Here is a 19,999-nt window from a genome sequence, read left to right as displayed (position 1 = left end):
TTCACGATGCCATAAGAAATTCCTGCTAGTTGAGTTTCTGGGATATAAGAAGCTTGAGATTTGAGTTATTCAGCATGTTTTAACAGAAAATGTCTAGGCTACCACATCTCTCTAAGAGTTAGCCTTAGCAACAGCTGAGTCAAGGCAAGTTCCCTAAAACTGAACCGTCTCAGCTGGAAACTCATACAACTATGTTAATCAACTCTTTCGTACCCCGGGCCATCCGGCTGTACAACATCTCGCTGAGGGCACAGGGGTCACAACCACTACCATAGTCTGAATAGTTTTCATGGACATGTGCCTTTTTCTCATTTGGAAGCACATTTGCTCTTATCCCATTCTGTAAACACTGTCTCAGCAGTTTTTGCACATCCTGCACTTTTTCACTCATGCACCTTGTTTGGCTACCACCGTCAACATATGTACATACTTGATCACCTGTACAGTATATATGTACATAGACCATAATAATCTTCTTTATCTACCGTTGCCTCTATTTAATTTTAAATTAGTCTAGGTATGCTTAGGTACTAACCCCTAATGTGAAGTACTAACCTTTGATGTATGTATATGCTACTGGATGCTTGAATTTCCCTCGGGATCAATAAAGTATCTATCTATCTATCTATCTATCTATCTATCTATCTATCTATCTATCTCTCTATCTATCTATCTATCTATCTATCTATCTATCTATCTATCTATCTATCTATCTATCTATCTATCTATCTATCCATCCATCCATCCATCCATCCATCTAATGGCCAAACAAGAAACCATCTCTGATGCATTTAGATGTTGTTTAGGATATTTCAGTTCATGGGGGTTTTCCACGAAGCTGGATTAAGGAAAAGTCTGGATTATCTTGATAAATCTGGCCCACTTAAGCCAGAGTTCCGTTCCATCAACGTGGCTTACTTGAAAGACAGCTGACTGAGTAACCATGGTAACTTATGCACCAGAACTAGCCTGCTTGGGGGCAGGCTAACGTTCAAGCTTAGCTTAGCTGTGTCTCAAAGGTCTGACACAAGCTGTGTCCCAATTCAGGGTCTGCACACTTCAAAGTGCGCAGACTACGTAGGCTACAGAGTGTCCTCCGTAGTCTACACACTTCGAAGTCTGCTTAACGTTCGTGAAATGGGACAGCCTACCTAGTCTAGAAGAATTTCCCATAGCAACAACACAGGACGTTTAATCACTTAAACCTCTGAAATTACTCGTAGGAAACGTCAGTAGACGCTGAACACGGAGCGGCAACACCGACAGTAAAAAAAAAAAAAAAAGAAAAAAAAAAGAAAGAAAAACACGGTTTGAGGCTCTGTTGTTTTCCAGCCGGTACACACTTCATTAACCCCTTAAAAGTAATTGAATATCAAATATTACCGAATTTTAATGTCACCATTTAACAAACATGCTTTAAATGTATTTGATTTTGTAACGTTTATACTAAAGTGTAGTTAAAAAAACATACTTTTTTTTAAATAAAACTTGATTTAAACTTAATACGACTCTTCTGAGGTTACTGATTCACCACCGTCCTGTGCGCAATGAATTGTGGGAGAAAAGAGGCCGTGAAGGATGCATCACCAGCATCCTTCGTTTGAGGCCAAATGAAGTGCGGATTCGAAGGGTGGATTCGGAGGGTCCTTCAAATTCTGTGAATTGGGACAGTACTTCGTGCACCGCGATGACGTATGTGGCCTACGAATCCGCACTTCGAAGTGTGCAGACCCTGAATTGGGACACACCCTACAGACTCCCAAAAGAAAGTTCCACCTGGAATGCTGCGCTCCCGCCTCTCATTCTGGGATAAAAGTAACAAAAAAGAAAACACTTCTCATATCACTACTTTGACCATCTTGAATAATCAGTAGATCTGTCAGTGCCAATGTACAGTCGTGGACAAAATTGTTGGTACCCTTCGGTTAATGAAAGAAAAACTCACAATGGTCACATTAACAACTTGAATCTTTTTTATTTTTTTTTTATTTTTTATCATGCTGCTTCTCCTGACTTCACATCACAGCTGTCAATTGATTCCACTGTCCTTGTTTATTTATATCCGTTTTTGTTGCTGTGGTGTGGCCGTTGGCTTTGTGGTCACGGTTTCGTCTGGCGTGGCCGTTGGCTTCGGCAGTGAATCCATCTTGTCTTGGACATATCTAATTACACGTTCATCTCCTTCTTCTAGTGCAACATCCATGCAGTTTTGTCCTAAAAGGAAATAAACTACAATCAGATAAATAATAACTGAAATTATGTTTATTAATCAGGAAAGGCTGACTGCTTTCTACATATACAGCCTCCATTGGCTTTGTGAACAGTTTGTTGTTTTATAATGAATTACTGGCATGAATTCATACAATAACTATTTGCTTTTATGTATTATTCATTAAATTAGCATTTCACATTTTGCTGTAATGTTCCAAACCCTGAAGTCCCCTGTCTGGAGGACACTGAGAGCAGAGATTCCCAAATTATGCCAAAATGGGCATTTCATGGAGAGGTCTTTCATTTCATGGTGAAGTGTCTGAACTGGAAACCTCTTTTAATTTGTTCTGCTTCGCTTTATCAGAGTCGGCCTTTGCAGAGAAAATGTTTGCATGTTGTCCTATAATCTGAAGGTTTAGAGCTACAGTTGCATCACTCCAAAAGCATGTTTATATTCATCCTGAAAGTCTTTTTTTCAGCCAGGTCTGAAACTTTTTCAATTTGTGCACATTAAATCTTCACCAGTAACACATTTACTTATAACTATGCATCTTAACTCATATTCTTTTACTGACTCCGAAAGTATTCAAACATACCTTGTGGTTGAAGAGATACTCATGTCATCATGTGTATGCATAAAAGACATAGGCATAGGGCTCAAATAAAGCCATATATTGTAAAGACAGACAGGAAACAAGATAGATTGTGGATTAATGAGATGCATATTAATGTGTATTACTACTGTAATGCACATGACAACCTGTCTCTTGTAGAAAAACAAGTATTTTGAAGTTTACCTCTCTTGCTTACTGCATAAACACAGGCATCTGCCTTGATGAGGACCTCCGCACATTCAAGTTTACCCAGCCGGATGGCAAACATGAGGGGCGTTATATTGCCACGGTTCGTGGCATCTACAGACGCCCCGGACTCTAACAGAAGTTCAATAAGCCGTGCATCACCTCCGAAGACTGCATAGTGGAGGGGCGTCCAGCGTTTCGCAGGGTCTTTCATATTTATATCAGCCCTGCCAGAAACAGGTTTATGCTTAGTTTAGAGATGCTTCAGCACAAATAAATTAACAAGATCAAGAGAGAACTTTGTCCAATTAAAGTATCAATTTAACACCTAAGACATATTATTTGTGTTTCTAGTTTGCTTTTTTGATGAGCATTGTATACATTTTCATAAATAGACAACAAGGACTGTAATTTGTACCTGCTTGAATCATGCAATGAAAATAGATCCTGGAAAGCAACAAACTGTAAATGGTAACATAAAACCTCAGTTCCAAAAAAGTAGAGATTCTTTTTAAAATCTCAATAAAGACAGAATGAAGTTATTAAGAAATCTCAAGTGATCTGTGTTCTGTTAACAAAAACTACCAAATGTTGACAGTGTTGCATTAATTAAAAAAAATAATAGTTTTACCGTAACATGATAATGGTAACATTATCAGAGAGTGCCATGTTAACCAAGTGTAGCATGGTTGCTATTTCACATTAAGGAATATTTGGCCTCAATCATCAATATCTTCATAAACGTTTTCTTAAATTCCTTAAGTTGTTCATAACTCTTTAACAACCTGCTCTACTGTTTGTAAGAGCAAATTTTTCAGTGACTATAATGAAATTCATCAAGAATTCATTGCAATAAACTTGCCTAAACCATCTCTACCACTTGGTTTGGGTATGTAATGCCAGAAGTCCTGTTTTTTATCCAATTACTGTTTTCAGTTTTGACCATGTCACTGATGTTACATTATTTTTCTTATTATTGTACAAGGGGAAAAAAAAAACATTTTTCTCTTGTTTTTATCTTAGTGTGAACATTAAAAGAAACCACTTATGAAAAGTATACATCAGATTCATGAACGTGGTCTTAGGCTGAGAATATTCTTGCTTTTTAGCCTTGTCTTTGCATATCAGCGACCGACTCTGTCGCGAGTCAAGAATTGTTCATATTCTTGCTTGTGTACTACACTGGAGATTTCCACTAGGGCGCGCATCAGAGAACTCAACAGTTACTGAATTTGTAGGGTGTAAACAAAACAGTGAACATGAAGTAGAAGGGGTGTTGTGGGAAATATGTGCCAATAGATGAGTGTTTGATGAAATTGCTGAACCAACTCGGGCTTCTGATGACTGGTGGACAAAACACCCAATCAGCACCATCCCCTCTCTGTTTCTTCATCTTCCTCAGTGTGTGAACGTAATGACTTTGAAATGCCTTGTGAATTTCCAAAGGTTAATAATTTAGCAAATTTTGTTCAAAGATGCCAGCATTTAATTGTGCATAAGAGTTCTCATTTGTGAATGCAACTATCTTGATAAAATTAGGACTAAGAACAAGTTATGGCCCAGTTTATACACAAAGGCTTTCGGAGATTACTGAACTTCTCCTCATCTTCACTTATGAGAGACACTTCTTCTTCTAAGGTGCTGTTTTTATAATAAATCATGTTACTCACCTGTTGCCAGTCAACATAACTGATTGCAACTTGTCCCTCTTGCTCAAGCTTGAGACCACTTGCTTGTCCAACCTTTTGTTACCTGTGTCCTGACTTTTTTGAGACGTACTGCAGACCAAAGTTTAGGAACATTTGAAATTCTTCCTTTTGAGCTTAAACTAAATGTTACAGTCAGGAAGAGTTAGTAATTGCTTGTTCTGCAGAAGTCATTAAATGCATTTAAGTTGAGTTTTTTTCCCATGGCTGTTCCCATCAATGACTGTTCATGGGATTCAAAAGAAACAGTGCATCCTATAATTGAGTTACAGTTTGTTAGCTTATCTCATAAACCTCATTCAGTCCAAGTTGTAAGCTACATCTTCCTTTTTGAATAAGCTGAAAAGATGAATTTACGGTGGCCCTGAAGTGTCACTGCAATACAAAAGACACAACACTCCACAATTAGCCACAACACAACACAAAAGCTCAAACAGAAGTTGTGGCCTTTTATTTATTTTTTTTTTATTTATACCTCCATGAGTAGGCAACAGCAAAAGTTACACCACAGGAAGTGAGCGGCGATGGAAATTACTACCTGTAAAGGGCAATAACTCTTTATTTACACATCCCAATGAACAAGATTTATAATAGCAATTACTGGAATTAATAAACATTATTTACCATTAGAATTTTACTCACTTCTCAGTTTTTCAAAAAAGTTCTCACCTCTCATCCATTAAGTGTCTAACCCTTCCAGAAAAAAAGAAAGTGTGTTGTGGCTGTTGTATCCCTGTTGCAACTAATTGCAGCTGGCTTTTGTATTGCTGTGACATTTCAGGTCCATCATATGAACTGGCTGTTTAATGGAAACACAAATAAACCTGGACTGAAATCTAAAGACAACATGAGTTTTCTCACCCCTGCTGGATTAGATACTTAGCCATCTCGTAGAGGCCATCGGAGCAGGCCGTCATCAGCGGTGTGGTGTAATAAGGATCAAAAATATCCACAGGTATCCCCTGGCTGAAAGCGAGTTGCAAAGATGCAAAATCTTCATTCGTCACACAGTAAGTGATATTGATGTACTCCTTTTCTGGCAGGTCCATGTACCATCTTGAATCGTCCATTAAGGGATGTGATGGTGGGCAATGGGTAGCAAAGGTACACATGCCTGAGAACTTCTGGTACTTCTCAATCATGTATAGGGGAGGGCCTCCATTCGGTCTTCGGGGCATGTCTTTTTGTGGCATGACATAAATGAGGGGAGAATCAATTTCACCTTTTCCCTTGCCTCTTTCTTTTGCCTTTCCCTCATTTTTCTTTTTAGGCACATATGAGGAGAGGAGAAAGGATTTGTCAACATACTTCACTCCTTGGATAAAGTCAGCCATGTTGATGCATCCTTCTCCTTTCTCATCATGAGCTGATATGACTTTCTGGAGCTGGTCTCGGTCAACCGGAACATCTAGCTTCTCTAACACAGAAATGTATGTCTCCGTATTAATGATGTCTGGTTTGTCCACACAGGCTTGCCGTAATTCAGTCTCATACTCGTGGGACCAGTCGTGGAGGGTCAGGGCCCAGAAAATTGACATGACAGGACCAGTGGATTTCCTTCTTATCTTCTCTGCATTTTTCAACTCCTGAGCTGCTGCTTTGTGACCGAACCTCCTGGCAATCTGATGGCATCAAACCTGCCTGATTTTTCCCTTTAGGGTTACAACCTGAACACAGAGCAGAGAAATTTCAACACATGGTAAAATTACATGTGGAGCAATCTGGCTTCTGGCTCAACATGCATCAAAGCATGCGGTATATAATTACGGTCATTCTTAAACCCCTGAGGAGAAATATTCAGACCTACCTTTTTCTTATCTACCAAACATGCTTTAAATTACAGTATTGATATTAAGCTGTCAGTTCCTTTTACATTACCTCTCTGTGCAAGGAACTTGCAGCACTTAGCATTGCCTGAAGCAGCAGCGTGATGTAAAGGTGTGCAGCATTCACGGTCCATCACATTCATGTCTGCTGAGTATGCAGACAGCAGCTGAATCACCTGCAAGATACAAAAGTTAGAAAATCTAAAATAAAATGTGTTTATCACAACACTGTAATAAAATTTAGAGCATGCATTTAAAAATGAAATGGTTAAAATATCCCAGCTTGACACTCAAATGACACCCTACAAAAATATGCAATTAACTGTCATAACTTTATATCTAAAAAATAATCTAGATTCATCTTCTGATATCCTGCTGAAGGACACCTGTGTGTGAGAGCTATCACCTTAAAGAAGCTGCCCATGGCTGCATAGTGTACTGCTGTAAGGCGTTTATGGTCCAAGGCGTTCACGTTTCCCCCTTTCCTAAGAATGGCTCTAGCAACCTCTAGAGAGCCTGCTTTGGCAGTCATCATCAACGGTGTCACACCAGTTTCCTCAGGGAGAGAAGAAGATACCTCACGTCAACAACACTCTTCCTAGAAGTCCTCAGGTTTTCTATTATTTAATGTTTTCTACCTGACTTGTTGCATTGGGGTCTGCACCAGTATCTAACATCATGATACACATTAAGGGGACCTCTGAGACTTTTTCACACATCAGGTGGAAGATGTGAATCCCATTTAGCGAGACGTTGTTGACATCTGCCTGGTTCTTCAGTGCTATCTCCAGGCACTTGGTGTGGCACTCGGTGGGGTAGATGCAGTAGAAGAGCACACCTGAGTTACAGTTGAGGGAGAGACAATAGTTTACAATTCAACTGAAAAGTGAGAGAGAGTATTTATGAAGTGAGACTGAAACAACATCCCAATCATTAATCCTTTCTTGTTTCCTGCTTGTTAAAAAATCAAATGAAGTTAACACGTTAACTTAGGTCTGGGAGTGAGGCCACACCTCCTACTCAACTCTGATCACCTGGTGAGGCTTCTTATACTTGCTTCACCCAATCAGTTCTGTTCATCTTATTCTCTCAACCCCACCTTTCCTATCCTCTTTCATCCTCCCATCTATTGTTCTCCTTCTATTGTTTATCCATCCACACAGGTCCATTCATCCATAATAAGCCTACAACTTTGATTCATGCTCACTAGGGCCGGACCGATTTAACAGCTTATCGGCAATTAAATTTGCCGATATTAGCCCTTTTCAAAATGGCCAATATCGGCTGTTGTTTTGCCGATTAAACAATGATTTATTCTTAATTTCTCATAAAACAATAAATGCTGTGTCAGTCACGCAGAATGATGTCCTTGCAGCGCTTGTCCACTAGATGGAGCTCTGACTCCATTCAATCCCACAGCCATCCCTGTCTTTTAACAGGGGTAGCTACACTGTTAAAACCACAACTGCTAATTAAAGCCGCAAGCGGTGTTCATGAACCTGGGCACCCACTGCTCAGACAGGGTTCAGGTCCTAAAAAATAATTTGCTGAAGTAGCCTGTTTTGATGATACCAATGATGTGCTACACTGTTAAGTGCTGACCAGATTGTTCACTAGCTTACTTTTAAAAACTTTACTAAGTTGTTATACAATTCAGAGATAGCATAATTGGAGTTATTGTTTGACACTTGTTTGTTCTAAATGCAATATTCAAAAAATGTTATTGATGAATGCTGATGAAAGGATGACAAAAATGCTCTTTTTCTTTATTCAAAGTTGATGTTGGCAGCTGTGTGTTTTCTTAAAAGGTTAAATTTATATTTCGTAAAAGGTACAAGCTGGGATAATAGGAGGATCTTTGGAAAAGCAGTACAGCATTTTCATAAGAAGCAATAAATAGTTAAATAGAAATATAGATGGCTGAATCTAATTTCAAATTCAATAATTAATTCATACAATTGTTAGGATTCTATTATGGTTCCTGGGTTTTTGTGTTTCTTGATTTATTAGAATCTGATTATGGTTTGGGTTTCTGGGTTTTTGTCATGTCCAGTTCTGTTGTCCTGTTTTCCCTCATGTGCTCTGGTTTCTGTTCCTAGCTCTTTACTCCACCTGGTTTGATTCCTCATTCACGTCACCTGTGCCTAATTACTTCCTCTGTCTATAAATCCCGATGATTTCCAGTTTTGCCTTGTCAGATCTGCGGAAGTCCAGCCTCCGACACCTGCTCCATGGTCTGTTCCGGCTCTGCCTCCGACGCCTGCGCCCCGGTCCTGCTTGTTACGGCCCTGCTTGTCAGACAGCTGTGGCCGTTTGTATATTGATTAGGGGCGGCAGACCGCTGCCCGGAGTGGCTAAGGCCAGCGCCTTTGTCCCCGCCCCTGTGTGACTGGCACTCCTCTGGGCCAGCCAGGCTGCAGCCTACGGGGAAGCTCAGGCTGAAAAGGCTGCAGCCGAGGCAGGTCTGGAGGAGGAGAAGCCAGAATGGCTCCGGCTGCTCTCCCCCTCATGTTGTGCACCGGGTGTGTGTGTGTCGCGACCACCTCCTTTTCACAATGGGTGCTTTAAGTGTTTAGTTGAGTTAAGTTTACTTTGTGTTTGTGTTAGAGCTGGGCTAGGTTAGCGTTTTATTGTGTTGTGACGACGGTCACTTTAGTTTATGGGCCTGCTGCTTTTGTTTGGTTATAGTTTCCTCACCGAGTTGCGGTTGTGTCTGTGTGTGCACTCGGTGAGTGTTTGGTATAGGTTTTGGTTTGTTTCTTTCTGCAGGTCCGCTAACCCCAGCTCATCTTTATTTTGTTTTACAGGTTGTCCATCACTTTCACGGGAATTGTAAATAAATGTGCTTTCATTATAATTTACCACCTGTCCACGCCGTGTTCTTTGTTACGCCCTTCCATACCCCTGAGTCGGGTCGTAACAAGTGGGGGCTCGTCCGGGAAATTTTCTTCTCTGGTCATCTTGAAGGATCTCCTGGGGTTTTGCGCGGTGTGGCGAATTTAGCCATTTGTTTTTTTTTTCTTGTGTGCGTGATTGGGCACTGTTATTTTGAAGGGGCTTCCGGTTGGCAGCTTCCGGTGGAGCGTGGTGCCGATGGGTGAGTTCAGTCCATGCTGATGACGGGCATTCGGAGCTGCTGTGGCCATGACTCCAGTGGGAGCGTGTGTGTGTGTGTAAAGGTGATGGTGACCTGAACTTTAGGCCGCAGCTGTATAGGGCGCTCTGGCCTAGGGGCGACCCTTCGTGAGGCGGAGGACGTACCTCTCAAAGGTTGAGAGGGTGACGCAGGTTGAGTGCCTGTAGTCCTCCCCTGAGACGCCGCCACTGGTTCTGACACCCTGGTGGGGGTGTAGACGGTGCGGACGTGTGAAGGCTGCTCGTGTGAAGGCTGCTCGTGTTCAGGCGCTCTCCTTTATTTATGTCTTTTGCTGCTCCGTGGTGAATTGTGAGCCTGTCATTTGAAGCATGGCGGGGGTGAACTCGCCGTTGGCCCCCTTTCGGTTGTGGTGGCCGAAAGGGTTCGCTCGTGTTTGGAGTGAGGGACTGATTTGGTCAGGTTGTGTGTGTGAGAGTTTCGGAATCAGTGAGTGATTGTTGAAACTTAAGTGTGATTGGCCTGCAGTCTGTTTTCCCTCACCTTCGGAGGACGAGGCAAGACTGGGTGTCTTGTCTCCCCTCATTTGTGGTGGTGGTGTTGTGTTTTGTGTACCAGCTGTGCTAGGTGGTATCCTTTTGTGTGGGCTGGATTATTCGAGTGTAAGTAGCAGGATGAGTCCTGCCGGATTGATGTCCCTAGTCGGGGATGGTAGAATAGTCCCAGAAGGTTAGGTGTACCACCTTGTTCTGTGGAGAACATTTTGGGGCACGGGCTGGGTTTGGAGCAACACTGCCAATTGTGTTTGTGTTTTGGTTTTTTTTGTGTTTTTGTAGTGTGCCAAGATCCTTGAGGGAGGATTTTGACACTTTAGGGGGGGTGTGTTATGGCCCCTGCTTGTCAGGCAGCTGTGGCCGTTTGTATATTGATTAGGGGCGGCAGAGCACTGCCCGGAGTGGCTAAGGCCAGCGCCTTTGTCCCCGCCCCTGTGTGACTGGCACCCCTCTGGACCAGTCAGGCTGCAGCCTACGGGGAAGCTCAGGCTGAAAAGGCTGCAGCCGAGGCAGGTCTGGAGGGGGAGAAGCCAGAATGGCTTCGGCTGCTCTCCCCCTCATGTTGTGCACCGGGTGTGTGTGTGTCGTGACCACCTCCTTTTCACAATGGGTGCTTTAAGTGTTTAGTTGTGTTAAGTTTACTTTGTGGTGATTGTTTTAGTGCTGGGCTAGGTTAGCGTTTTATTGTGTTGTGACGACGGTCACTTTAGTTTATGGGCCTGCTGCCTTTGTTTGGTTATAGTTTCCTCACCGAGTTGCGGTCGTGTCTTTGTGTGGACTCGGTGAGTGTTTGGTATAGGTTTTGGTTTGTTTCTTTCTGCAGGTCCGCTAACCCCAACTCATCTTTATTTTGTTTTACAGGTTGTCCATCACTTTCACGGGAATTGTAAATAAATGTGCTTTCATTATAATTTACCACCTGTCCCGTGTTCTTTGTTACGCCCTTCCATACCCCTGAGTGGGGTCGTAACACTGCTCAGCGCTTCAGTGTTCGATGCCAGCTTCCAGGTCCACGCAGCCTCTGGTGGTTCCTGTGTCCGCAGAAGTCAATGGTAATGGTCCAGTTTCCGAGGGGGTCTCCGAAAGGGACACTCCTGTCCAGCCTCTGGTTCCTCCCTGTCTGTCGGTTCCTGTTTCCTCTCCAGCCGCTGACTCCGCCTCTCCAGCCCTGTCCTTTGGATTCCGGCCCGAGGGGGTCTCTGCGAGAGACGCTCCTCCACTGTGGTCTGATCGACCTGCCGAGAAGAAGGCTTCTCTTCAGCCTCTGGCACCTGAGCTCACTACGAGGTGGACGTTGCTGAGCTTCCCAGAGCTCCCGTCGGTACAGCCGCCCAGCTGCCTGCCAGAAACTCTGCTCCTGTCTGTGCGACCTCCCGGTCCCCCGCCAGAGACTCTGCTCCTGTCTGTGCAACCTCCCGGTCTCCCGCCGGATTTAATAAATTGTGCCTGTCTTCCAGAGCTCCAGCTTTAGACAGATCGTGTCCCTGTGCTCCAGCTCCAATCAACGCGCCTCCCAGTGGCTCTGGGCCTCATACAGCGACCGTCTGGTTGCCCGCTGGACATCAGATTAACATCTGTGTACCACCGCCTCTACCTGCTTTGCCCTGCGCAGTACGCAGTGGGTGTGACCCGCGTCACGGCCTCCACTGGTTGAAGAGAGAAGGTGCAAACGACAGAGCCCCACACCAGCAATGTAAACAATAACAAGATAATAAGACAGAAACATGTGGGTTTTTGGGCTTGTCCTGCTCCTGTTATAAAGCCCCCAGATTCTCTCACAGCTGTCCACAATATCGGATATTATGTTAGAAGAGTCCAGACTATAAGAAGAGTGATGTAGGTAGGGTAGGTCACAATTTCTGATAGCCAACTTCACTTGACAGAGCAACACTGACAATGCCTGCAAATAAATAAAATATTGTGTGCTTTATGTGTAAAATATTTATAAGAAACAGTAGAAAAGAGAGTATGGGAGGGCCCATCATGCAGTCCCTCTAAAAACATCTTATCCGTGAGGCACAAATCCGTTTCACTGTCATAACAACATTGCCACACTCATGACACTAGGAAGAAATATTTTATTAGTGGTAAAAGAAGATGGCACATAAGAACTAATCTGAGTAATGTATGTAGTAGGAGCCCTAGTATGAGAATTTATATGTGTTGAAATCCATCTCCACCTTTAAAAAAATGTTAAAGGCTAAACTGATCAGTTCATATATACTTATGGTCCTAGATTCACCTGATATCAGAAAGTTTTGTGTTTTTGTGTTTAATATATGTTGTAAGTTGGTATGTCGATGTTGTATGAGGAGGTTGTAATATGTCATGCTTATCTTTTTTTTTTATTATTATTACTTATTTGTTTCAGTCTTTTTGTATGTATGTACTCAGACTCCCCTCAAAAATCTTGTGTTAGCTACTCAGGGAAATTTGATTCACACATACTCATAGCTAAATTTCTATGTAAAGGTAAATATGGGAGTGTGTGTGAAGAAACTGAAACTGAATTCTTCATATAAACTTCTCCACTAAAACCACAACCATCTAGATTTGTTACAGATGTGGTAAGTGACGTCTTTGACAGCCTACCTTTACCCTCAGCATCCAAGATCCTCATGTTAGCTTTGTTCTGGGCCAGCAGAGCCACAATGGCGTTATTGCCTAACTCAGCAGCTAACATAACTGGTGTTTGGCCCTGTTTGTTTTGTATATTGGGGACTGCTCCGAGGGAGAGAAGAACACTGACAATGTCTGTGAAGCGACAGAATAGAAAGACACTTAACAAGGAAGATGACATGACTGAACATATGACACAGGCCAAACACAGGCTGACACAGCCTAAATGTGTCACGGCTTCTGGGTTTTGGTGGGTGTTTTGATCATGCTTTGGATTTTGGTTTTTGTCATGTTTAGTTCGGTGTTCTTGGTTTACAGTTATGTTCATGCTTTAGCTTTCAGTTTTGTCATGTTTGGTTTTTTCCCTCTTGTTTTCCTGTGATTTCTGTTCTGCCTCATTAGATCACCTGGCCTGATTAGTCATCCACTTCACCTGTGTCTTGTTACTCCCTCTGTGTATAAGTACTCCTGGTTTTCAGTCATTCATTGTCAGATCCTTATTTGGTCATGTGTAGTTTTTGTTCACTGGAGTTATCCCTGTCGTGTGTGGTTCCTTGTCTCAAGTTCTGGAAAATAAACCTGTCACCTGCACCAATTCTGCCTCCTGCCTGACTGCCTGCATTTGGGTCCTCACCTCCGCCCGCTGCACGTGACAATATTTGAGAGAGTGACTGACTTCAGGTGCAGTTACACCCACCTGTTTTGGGATTGTAGGCATTTCTTTCATTTACAAAGACTTCGTTGAACATTATGGTTCCCAAGTCTCTCATGGGGCGAGTTAGTGCAGCGGAGAAAGAAAGGCGTGGCACGTGGGCATCAGAACCTGCACGACCTGATGACAGAGCAGGTACACGGAGATGGGGTTAGTGCGAATTAAGGATCAAAGACTCATAAGGGCTTTCATCTCTTGTGTAGTGAGAACAACACATACCCTGTTTGCCTCTGAGACCTGACATGTAAGATGAAAGATAAAAAGCAGAGTTGATCATCCAGTAACATTGTTTTCATTGTCATATTTTATTTATGCAGGATTTAAAGAAAGATGCAAATCGGTAAAATGCTACTGTCCTCAGCTCAGTTTGTTTGTACCTGGGGGTCCAACTGCTCCTTGTCTGCCATCTCTACCTGGAGGTCCCACCCTCCCTTGGGGTCCAACAGGACCCTGGGGTCCACGCTCGCCTCTCTCTCCACGGAGCCCTGGTAAACCTGGTGGACCTGAAGGAAAATGTTTGGTGAGACAACACAGTGAAGAAACACCCCACTGAAAAACCTTATTTACCATCTGATAATATCTCTCAGGCAGATTCCAAAAACAAGTCCAGCAAGCCAAGAAAGCCAAGACATTTAACCTGCTGGGGCTCAAGATGCGCCTTTCACGCTCATGTTTACAAAAACTTATCCTTCAAACTGTTAGCAGACTTTATAGGCTCTTAAGTGAATTCTATCTTTGGTCTATTTTAACCTCAGCCAGAGCATGCCTTCAAGCGAGTGTTTTTATTCTTGGTCCAAAAGTTAAATCCCATGCCCCCTCCCACCTCCCACCATCCTCTATAACTCACCAATAAAATCATGTTCTCTGAAAACATGGAACTGCCTGCCCAAGTCCAGCACTGAAGAGTTCAGCATGTGTATCTTGGAGTGGACGGTCTCCAGCTGGACGTTCTGGATATTGTCAATGAGATCTCCTTGAGACGTCACCGTGACATTGAGTCCATTAACGCAGCTCCACAGGCCGGATACGTGTCTGTTCAGGCCCTCCTTGATCCTCTCCAGGCTGTGTGAGAAAGAGTCAAAGCGGCCACAGACTCCCTCCAGCTTGGAAAGCCTTCGCTCCAGGCTGTCGCTGGACCGTCGACACTCCCCCACCTCGGTTACATAGTTGCTCCTGATGATTTGGATCTCTTTGCCCAGACTGCCGAATCGAACCTTTGACTCATCTTCATGCTCCGTCAACTTGTTTTGCAAATCGCCCACCTTGAAGACAATATATAAACTAGTTAGTGGGAGTATTTTAACAAGTTTCTCCTCTCATCCCAGTCACATCTGTGTAAAAATCTCTTTTCTAACATACTTAAACATTTAAAAAAGTTTAAAACTTTGTTGCCAAGACGATGAATAATGACATTTTAGCATCACAAAAAGAAAAGTTATCTTTATAACTGTCTTATTAACCCTGGAGCTTAAGATAAACAAATAGGTACGAGATAAATTAGAGGGGATCATACTGTAAGGTTTAAGTTACAGGATGGATAGTGTGGGAACTCTGATTTATGATACACAAATAAATGGGAAGTTTTCTATTTTCTTCTCTATTTTTTTCTTCTTTTAGCCACAGCAGCATCACTTTCACCTCCAGGCCGCTAGGGGTGGGCTGATTCACTATTTAATCAATTAACTGCGATGCAACACGTGCCGATTCAATTATGCTTCGTAAATGTTCAAAATCGATTAGCTATATTACCTTTCACCCCACATGTTAGATATTAAAGCTGTTTGCAGAAATGAATAAAGACGCATTATTTAATTCTCCTAAGAGTGCACACTCGGGTTGGGGGGGGTATTCAGGAAAAAGGGAGATGATATTAATAAGAAACTCAACCACTACAATATTTTCTGTCATTGTGAAACAAAACTTACATGTTATAAAATACATTCAGCTAAATAAGGTGGACAGTCTGCTGTCAGCATGTCAGAAAGTCATTCAGCAGAGCGGGACAGACTGGAGGCTGGAGGTCTAGAAGCAACGCTAACGAAACACACAAGAAGTGGATTTATTTATAATTTGACATAAATAAAAGGGAGTGAAGATATGTTTGGTTACTTGAATTCATGGATATTAATTGGTTTTAAAAGTATGAAGAACACATGGAGTGAGGAAAAAAAGCAAAGATGCACTAAATTTTCTGATAATTGTTTAATAATCTAATTGAAGCACCCTGAATCGTGATCAAATTAAAATGGCACACTCCTACAGGCAATCATTTCTTTTAATGTCTAAGCAGTTATTGAAAAATTAGCGTAAGAGAGAGGAGAGGCTGGTGAGAGAGGAGAGGCTGGTGACAGGTAGGTGACGCTGGTGGCAGGTAAGTGACGCTAATGCTGTAGGTGACGTAGTTTCCGGGGAGATGGCAGATGCAAACTAGGCGCGCCCAAACATTTATGCTTTCATTCAATTGTATTTTGTGCCAGCCTAATCAAACTATTCTTTAAAGTAGGAAAATAGTGTCTTTAAAAGGTAAACTCTGGAGCACAGCGAGGAGGATTTGGCAGCCTGACAGATTTTATAGATCGTTGTTACGACAGAATCGTCATGGGAAACCAAACAACACGTCCACCCCTCCACCTCATCCAAGTCCAAGAGACAGCGAAATGAGGATTCACCTGGAGCTATTTCACCAACGGGGAACGACTCAACGGATGTTCTGATCTCTATAGATGAAAAACTCAGTAGTTTTGATGCGTGTTTGAGCCTGGTAGAAATTCTCCACAAGGAGTTCCAGGCGCTACGTGAATCATTAGAATTCATCCAGAAGCAGGTGGAAACTCTGGCTGTAGAAAATGCTGGTCTCAGAGAGTCGGTAAAATCCCTCACCGAGGGCTTGACCCGTCTCTCGGAGGAAAATAAGAAGATGAAGGAAACGGTGATCGATCTACAGGCGCGGAGCATGAGAGAGAACCCGGTATTTGCAGGGATTCCAGAGCAGACGGAGGAGGACCCTGAGACCACAGTGAAAAACTCCATCAAAACCCACCTGAAGCTCCCGGAGGAAAACGTGAAAAACATCTCCTTTCACAGAGTCCATCGGCTCGGCGGGAGGAAACCCGGGTCCAGCAGACCAAGACCCATTGTAGCGAAGTTCGTCAGCTTCAAACAGAAGGAGCAGGTGAAGAACCAGGGCCGCGAACTGAAGGGAACCAACTTTGGAGTAAACGACCAATATCTGAGAGAGATCCTGGACCGACGGAGAGTCCTGTTTCCCATCAGGAGGAAATCCATCACGCAAGGCGCTCGCACTGTCATCGCGGTGGATAAATTATTTATTAATGGACAGCTGTACCGCGACCTGAACATCACTCCGTGGATCTACTGACTTGGTATGTGCTTTAATTTTCCTGTTTTCTCACTAGATCATGTTATATCCATAAAACTGCCATAAAAGATAATTTAGTTAACAGTAAATCCACTGCCCGTCTCCACTACACTGCTCTCAGCACAGATGCGTTTTTTAAATTACTTTTTTCATTTGGTACTGTCGCTCTTTTCACTCTTTACACTTCTTCTCTCCGATCCTTTAACGGTTAACGGTAACACTTGTCATTATATTATATACACATCAGTACTTTTCATGATTCACAGGAACACACACAGAACAGCACAAGCGCACATACATCCCTGTCAAACCAGCTGGCAGATACACATGCACGTGGAGAAGCAGTGGGATGCACGCACACACGCTTCAGTAATATGCATATAGCCTCATTTCTGTGGTTGGTTCATGAACGAACTCACGAATGTGCGTGGAGCTGGCACAAGGGAAAAGAAGTTAAAAATTTTTAGTCGTTTGCAAGAAATGAAAGCAGATATAATATTACTCCAAGAGACTCATTTATCAAACACAACAATAGATCTTCTCTCAACAACCCAGTTTCCACACGTGTATTCAGCTTGTTATAATTCTAAGCAGAGAGGAGCAGCAACTCTTATTAATAGAAGGTTAAATTTTGACATAGATAATACAATCATAGATCCAGAAGGCAGATTTATAATAATTACATTATCTATTAAAAATGTTAAGTTATGTATCGCAAATATATATGGTCCAAATGTAGATGATCCTCCTTCTTTCACTCCCTCTTCGTCTCTATGGTCACTCAGATAACACACTAATTATAGGAGGTGATTTTAACATTATACTGGACAAACATAGTACCATAGGAGCTCATCGAGTCTGGAAATCCTCAGAAACTGTAAAACAGGACATGAAGGATTTTGGTCTCTGTGATGCTTGGCGCTCTCACCATCCCACACTAAAAGAATACACCTTCTTCTCTTCAGTCCACCATTCCTATTCTAGATTAGATTATTTCTTAACTAGCTGCTCGCTGATGAATGACATGTCAGAAATCAGAATCCATCCTATTAGCATTAGTGATCACGCACCAGTATCATTCACTCTGAGAAGTAAGAGCAATAAACCAGCAACTAGAAACTGGAGATTTAATACGTCATTACTTAAAGATCCTGAGTTTATCAGCTACTTCAAAAGAGAATGGTCCTTATATCTAGAAAATAACGACTTGCCAGAAACTTCAGCAAGTGTTCTTTGGGAAGCAGGAAAAGCAGTAATGAGAGGGAAAATAATTTCCTTTTCTTCTCATAAGAAAAAGAAGGAAACTTTGAGAATTTCAGAGTTAGAACTCAGAATTAAATCCTTAGAGGAGCTTACCATGTCTCCCCAGAAGAACACACACTAAATGCTATAAGGAAAGCTAAACTTGAACTTAATGAAATAATAGATAAAAAGATGCAATTCTTGGTGCAAAGACTTCGCTTGGAGAATTTTGAACATGGCAACAAATCTGGAAGGTTCCTGGCTAATCAGTTAAAAACAAACAAGGAGAAAACAACCATCTCCTCTGTCAGAGATCCAGAAGGAAACATCAGCCACGACCCTGACAAGATAAATAACACTTTCAAAGAATTCTATAAAACATAATATCAATCATCCAAAATTAAAACATGAAAATAAAATGGTCTTGGCTTCACCTCTTTCAGTCAGCGAACTCCATGAAGCTCTCCAGCATATGCCCAGCAATAAAGCTCCAGGTCATCTTTCATAGATTGGATAAAAATATTATATAACAACCGAAATGCATGTGTGAAGACCAATGATCAAACCTCTCCAAGCTTCTGTTTGCAGAGAGGCACCAGACAGGTGTCAAGCCAGGCTCGTGAGAGACTTGACAAACAAGACGCGGAACAACGAGGGATGCCAATTACAGAGATTTATTTAGAAAAGGTGCCTAAAGTAACTTAACAGTGTAACCTATGTGTACAATCTGTAGCATCAGTCGTGCGTGGAAGTGTTGGTTGTAGAGAGGTGTTGAGTGGGAAAGCTAAAGTGGAAGAACTAATGAGTGCACAAACAAAGGACACAGAGTGCTGCAAGTGAGCAGGCCGGCGCGAGCAGAGCCCCGCAGGTGGAGAAGGCCTGGTATTTAAGCCCAAACGGGCCACGCCCCCGCCAGGTACCGCGGGAGAACCGGAGCAGCATACTGGCCACCTGAGAAACGGACGACAGAGGCGGAGAGAAGGAGGAGGAGGCAGAACAAGAGAGAGCGGGAAGCAAAAAGTAAAGTCCCCAGAGACGGACAAAATACAGCCCGCTCTGGGGTTGTCACACCCTCCCCCTTAAGCTGTGAAACAAAGGTTCACAGACAAGGACACAAAAACAACCCCAGATATCACCAAAACACCCAATTAGGATGAGACAAACCACCAGGGTACAACGATACCGCACAGGACCCATGGCACAGCCACCACCACCAACAAACTACCCCCCAGTACCACTCGCCCCTCCGCAACCAGGCGCCGTGGAGCATATTTAAGAAAGGCTGAGACACAGAGAGCAAGCTAGTGGGCAGCAACAGACCCAGAGTCCACAGCAGCAGATATAAACAGTACCCTTAATGATTATCACCATTCCTTAACCTCAACCTGGAGACGACAATGGAGCGCGCGACAGGACATCCGCCAGGATGTTATCCCGCCCCTTGAAATTGCGGATGTCCAAATCGCAGCCCTGCAGGAACAGAGACCACCTGACCAACTCTTCCGCCATACACCCCGCCATATACAAGCGATGACGAAAACCATTGACGAAGTCAATCAAATTCTTAGGAGCCTCGGTGGACACCAGACTACATTTCAAAGCCACCAACGGAACACACACAGCGTGTCCAAAGACGAGCTCGTTCGGGCTGAAACCCGTACTATCCTGCACAGCCTCACGAGCCGCCAACACAAGCCACGGCAGCCCCTCCTCCCAGTCCCTCTCCAGCTCTGTACAATACGCACGTAAAAGGGATTTTAAAGACTGGTGGAAGCGTTCTAGCGCTCCCTGGCTCTGCGCGTGATATGCAGTAGACTGGTTGTGCTTAACACCAAGGGCTTTCAAAACCTGAGCAA

At 43.0% G+C, this 19,999-nt stretch overlaps 1 protein-coding gene across 1 annotated transcript; it reads right to left on the bottom strand.

Moving 5' to 3' along the window:
• Positions 1–2,056: 2,056 nt before the first annotated feature.
• Positions 2,057–18,044, bottom strand: LOC121634194 (ankyrin repeat and EF-hand domain-containing protein 1-like; the record flags this gene model as incomplete). The annotated part of the gene is given in 9 exon segments (XM_041976707.1): positions 2,057–2,214; positions 3,009–3,238; positions 5,579–6,343; positions 6,345–6,384; positions 6,596–6,719; positions 6,950–7,099; positions 7,182–7,381; positions 12,784–12,947; positions 18,034–18,044. Coding segments are annotated over 9 exon segments (1,842 nt in total), but the record flags the coding sequence as incomplete, so codon positions are not given.
• Between the last annotated feature and the right edge of the window lie 1,955 nt (positions 18,045–19,999).

The sequence above is a fragment of the Melanotaenia boesemani genome, chromosome 22, assembly GCF_017639745.1.
Source record: "Melanotaenia boesemani isolate fMelBoe1 chromosome 22, fMelBoe1.pri, whole genome shotgun sequence".
Lineage (NCBI taxonomy): Eukaryota > Metazoa > Chordata > Actinopteri > Atheriniformes > Melanotaeniidae > Melanotaenia > Melanotaenia boesemani.
The sequence above is the reverse complement of the archived record's forward strand: the minus strand, read 5'-3'. Positions and strand labels throughout refer to the sequence as shown.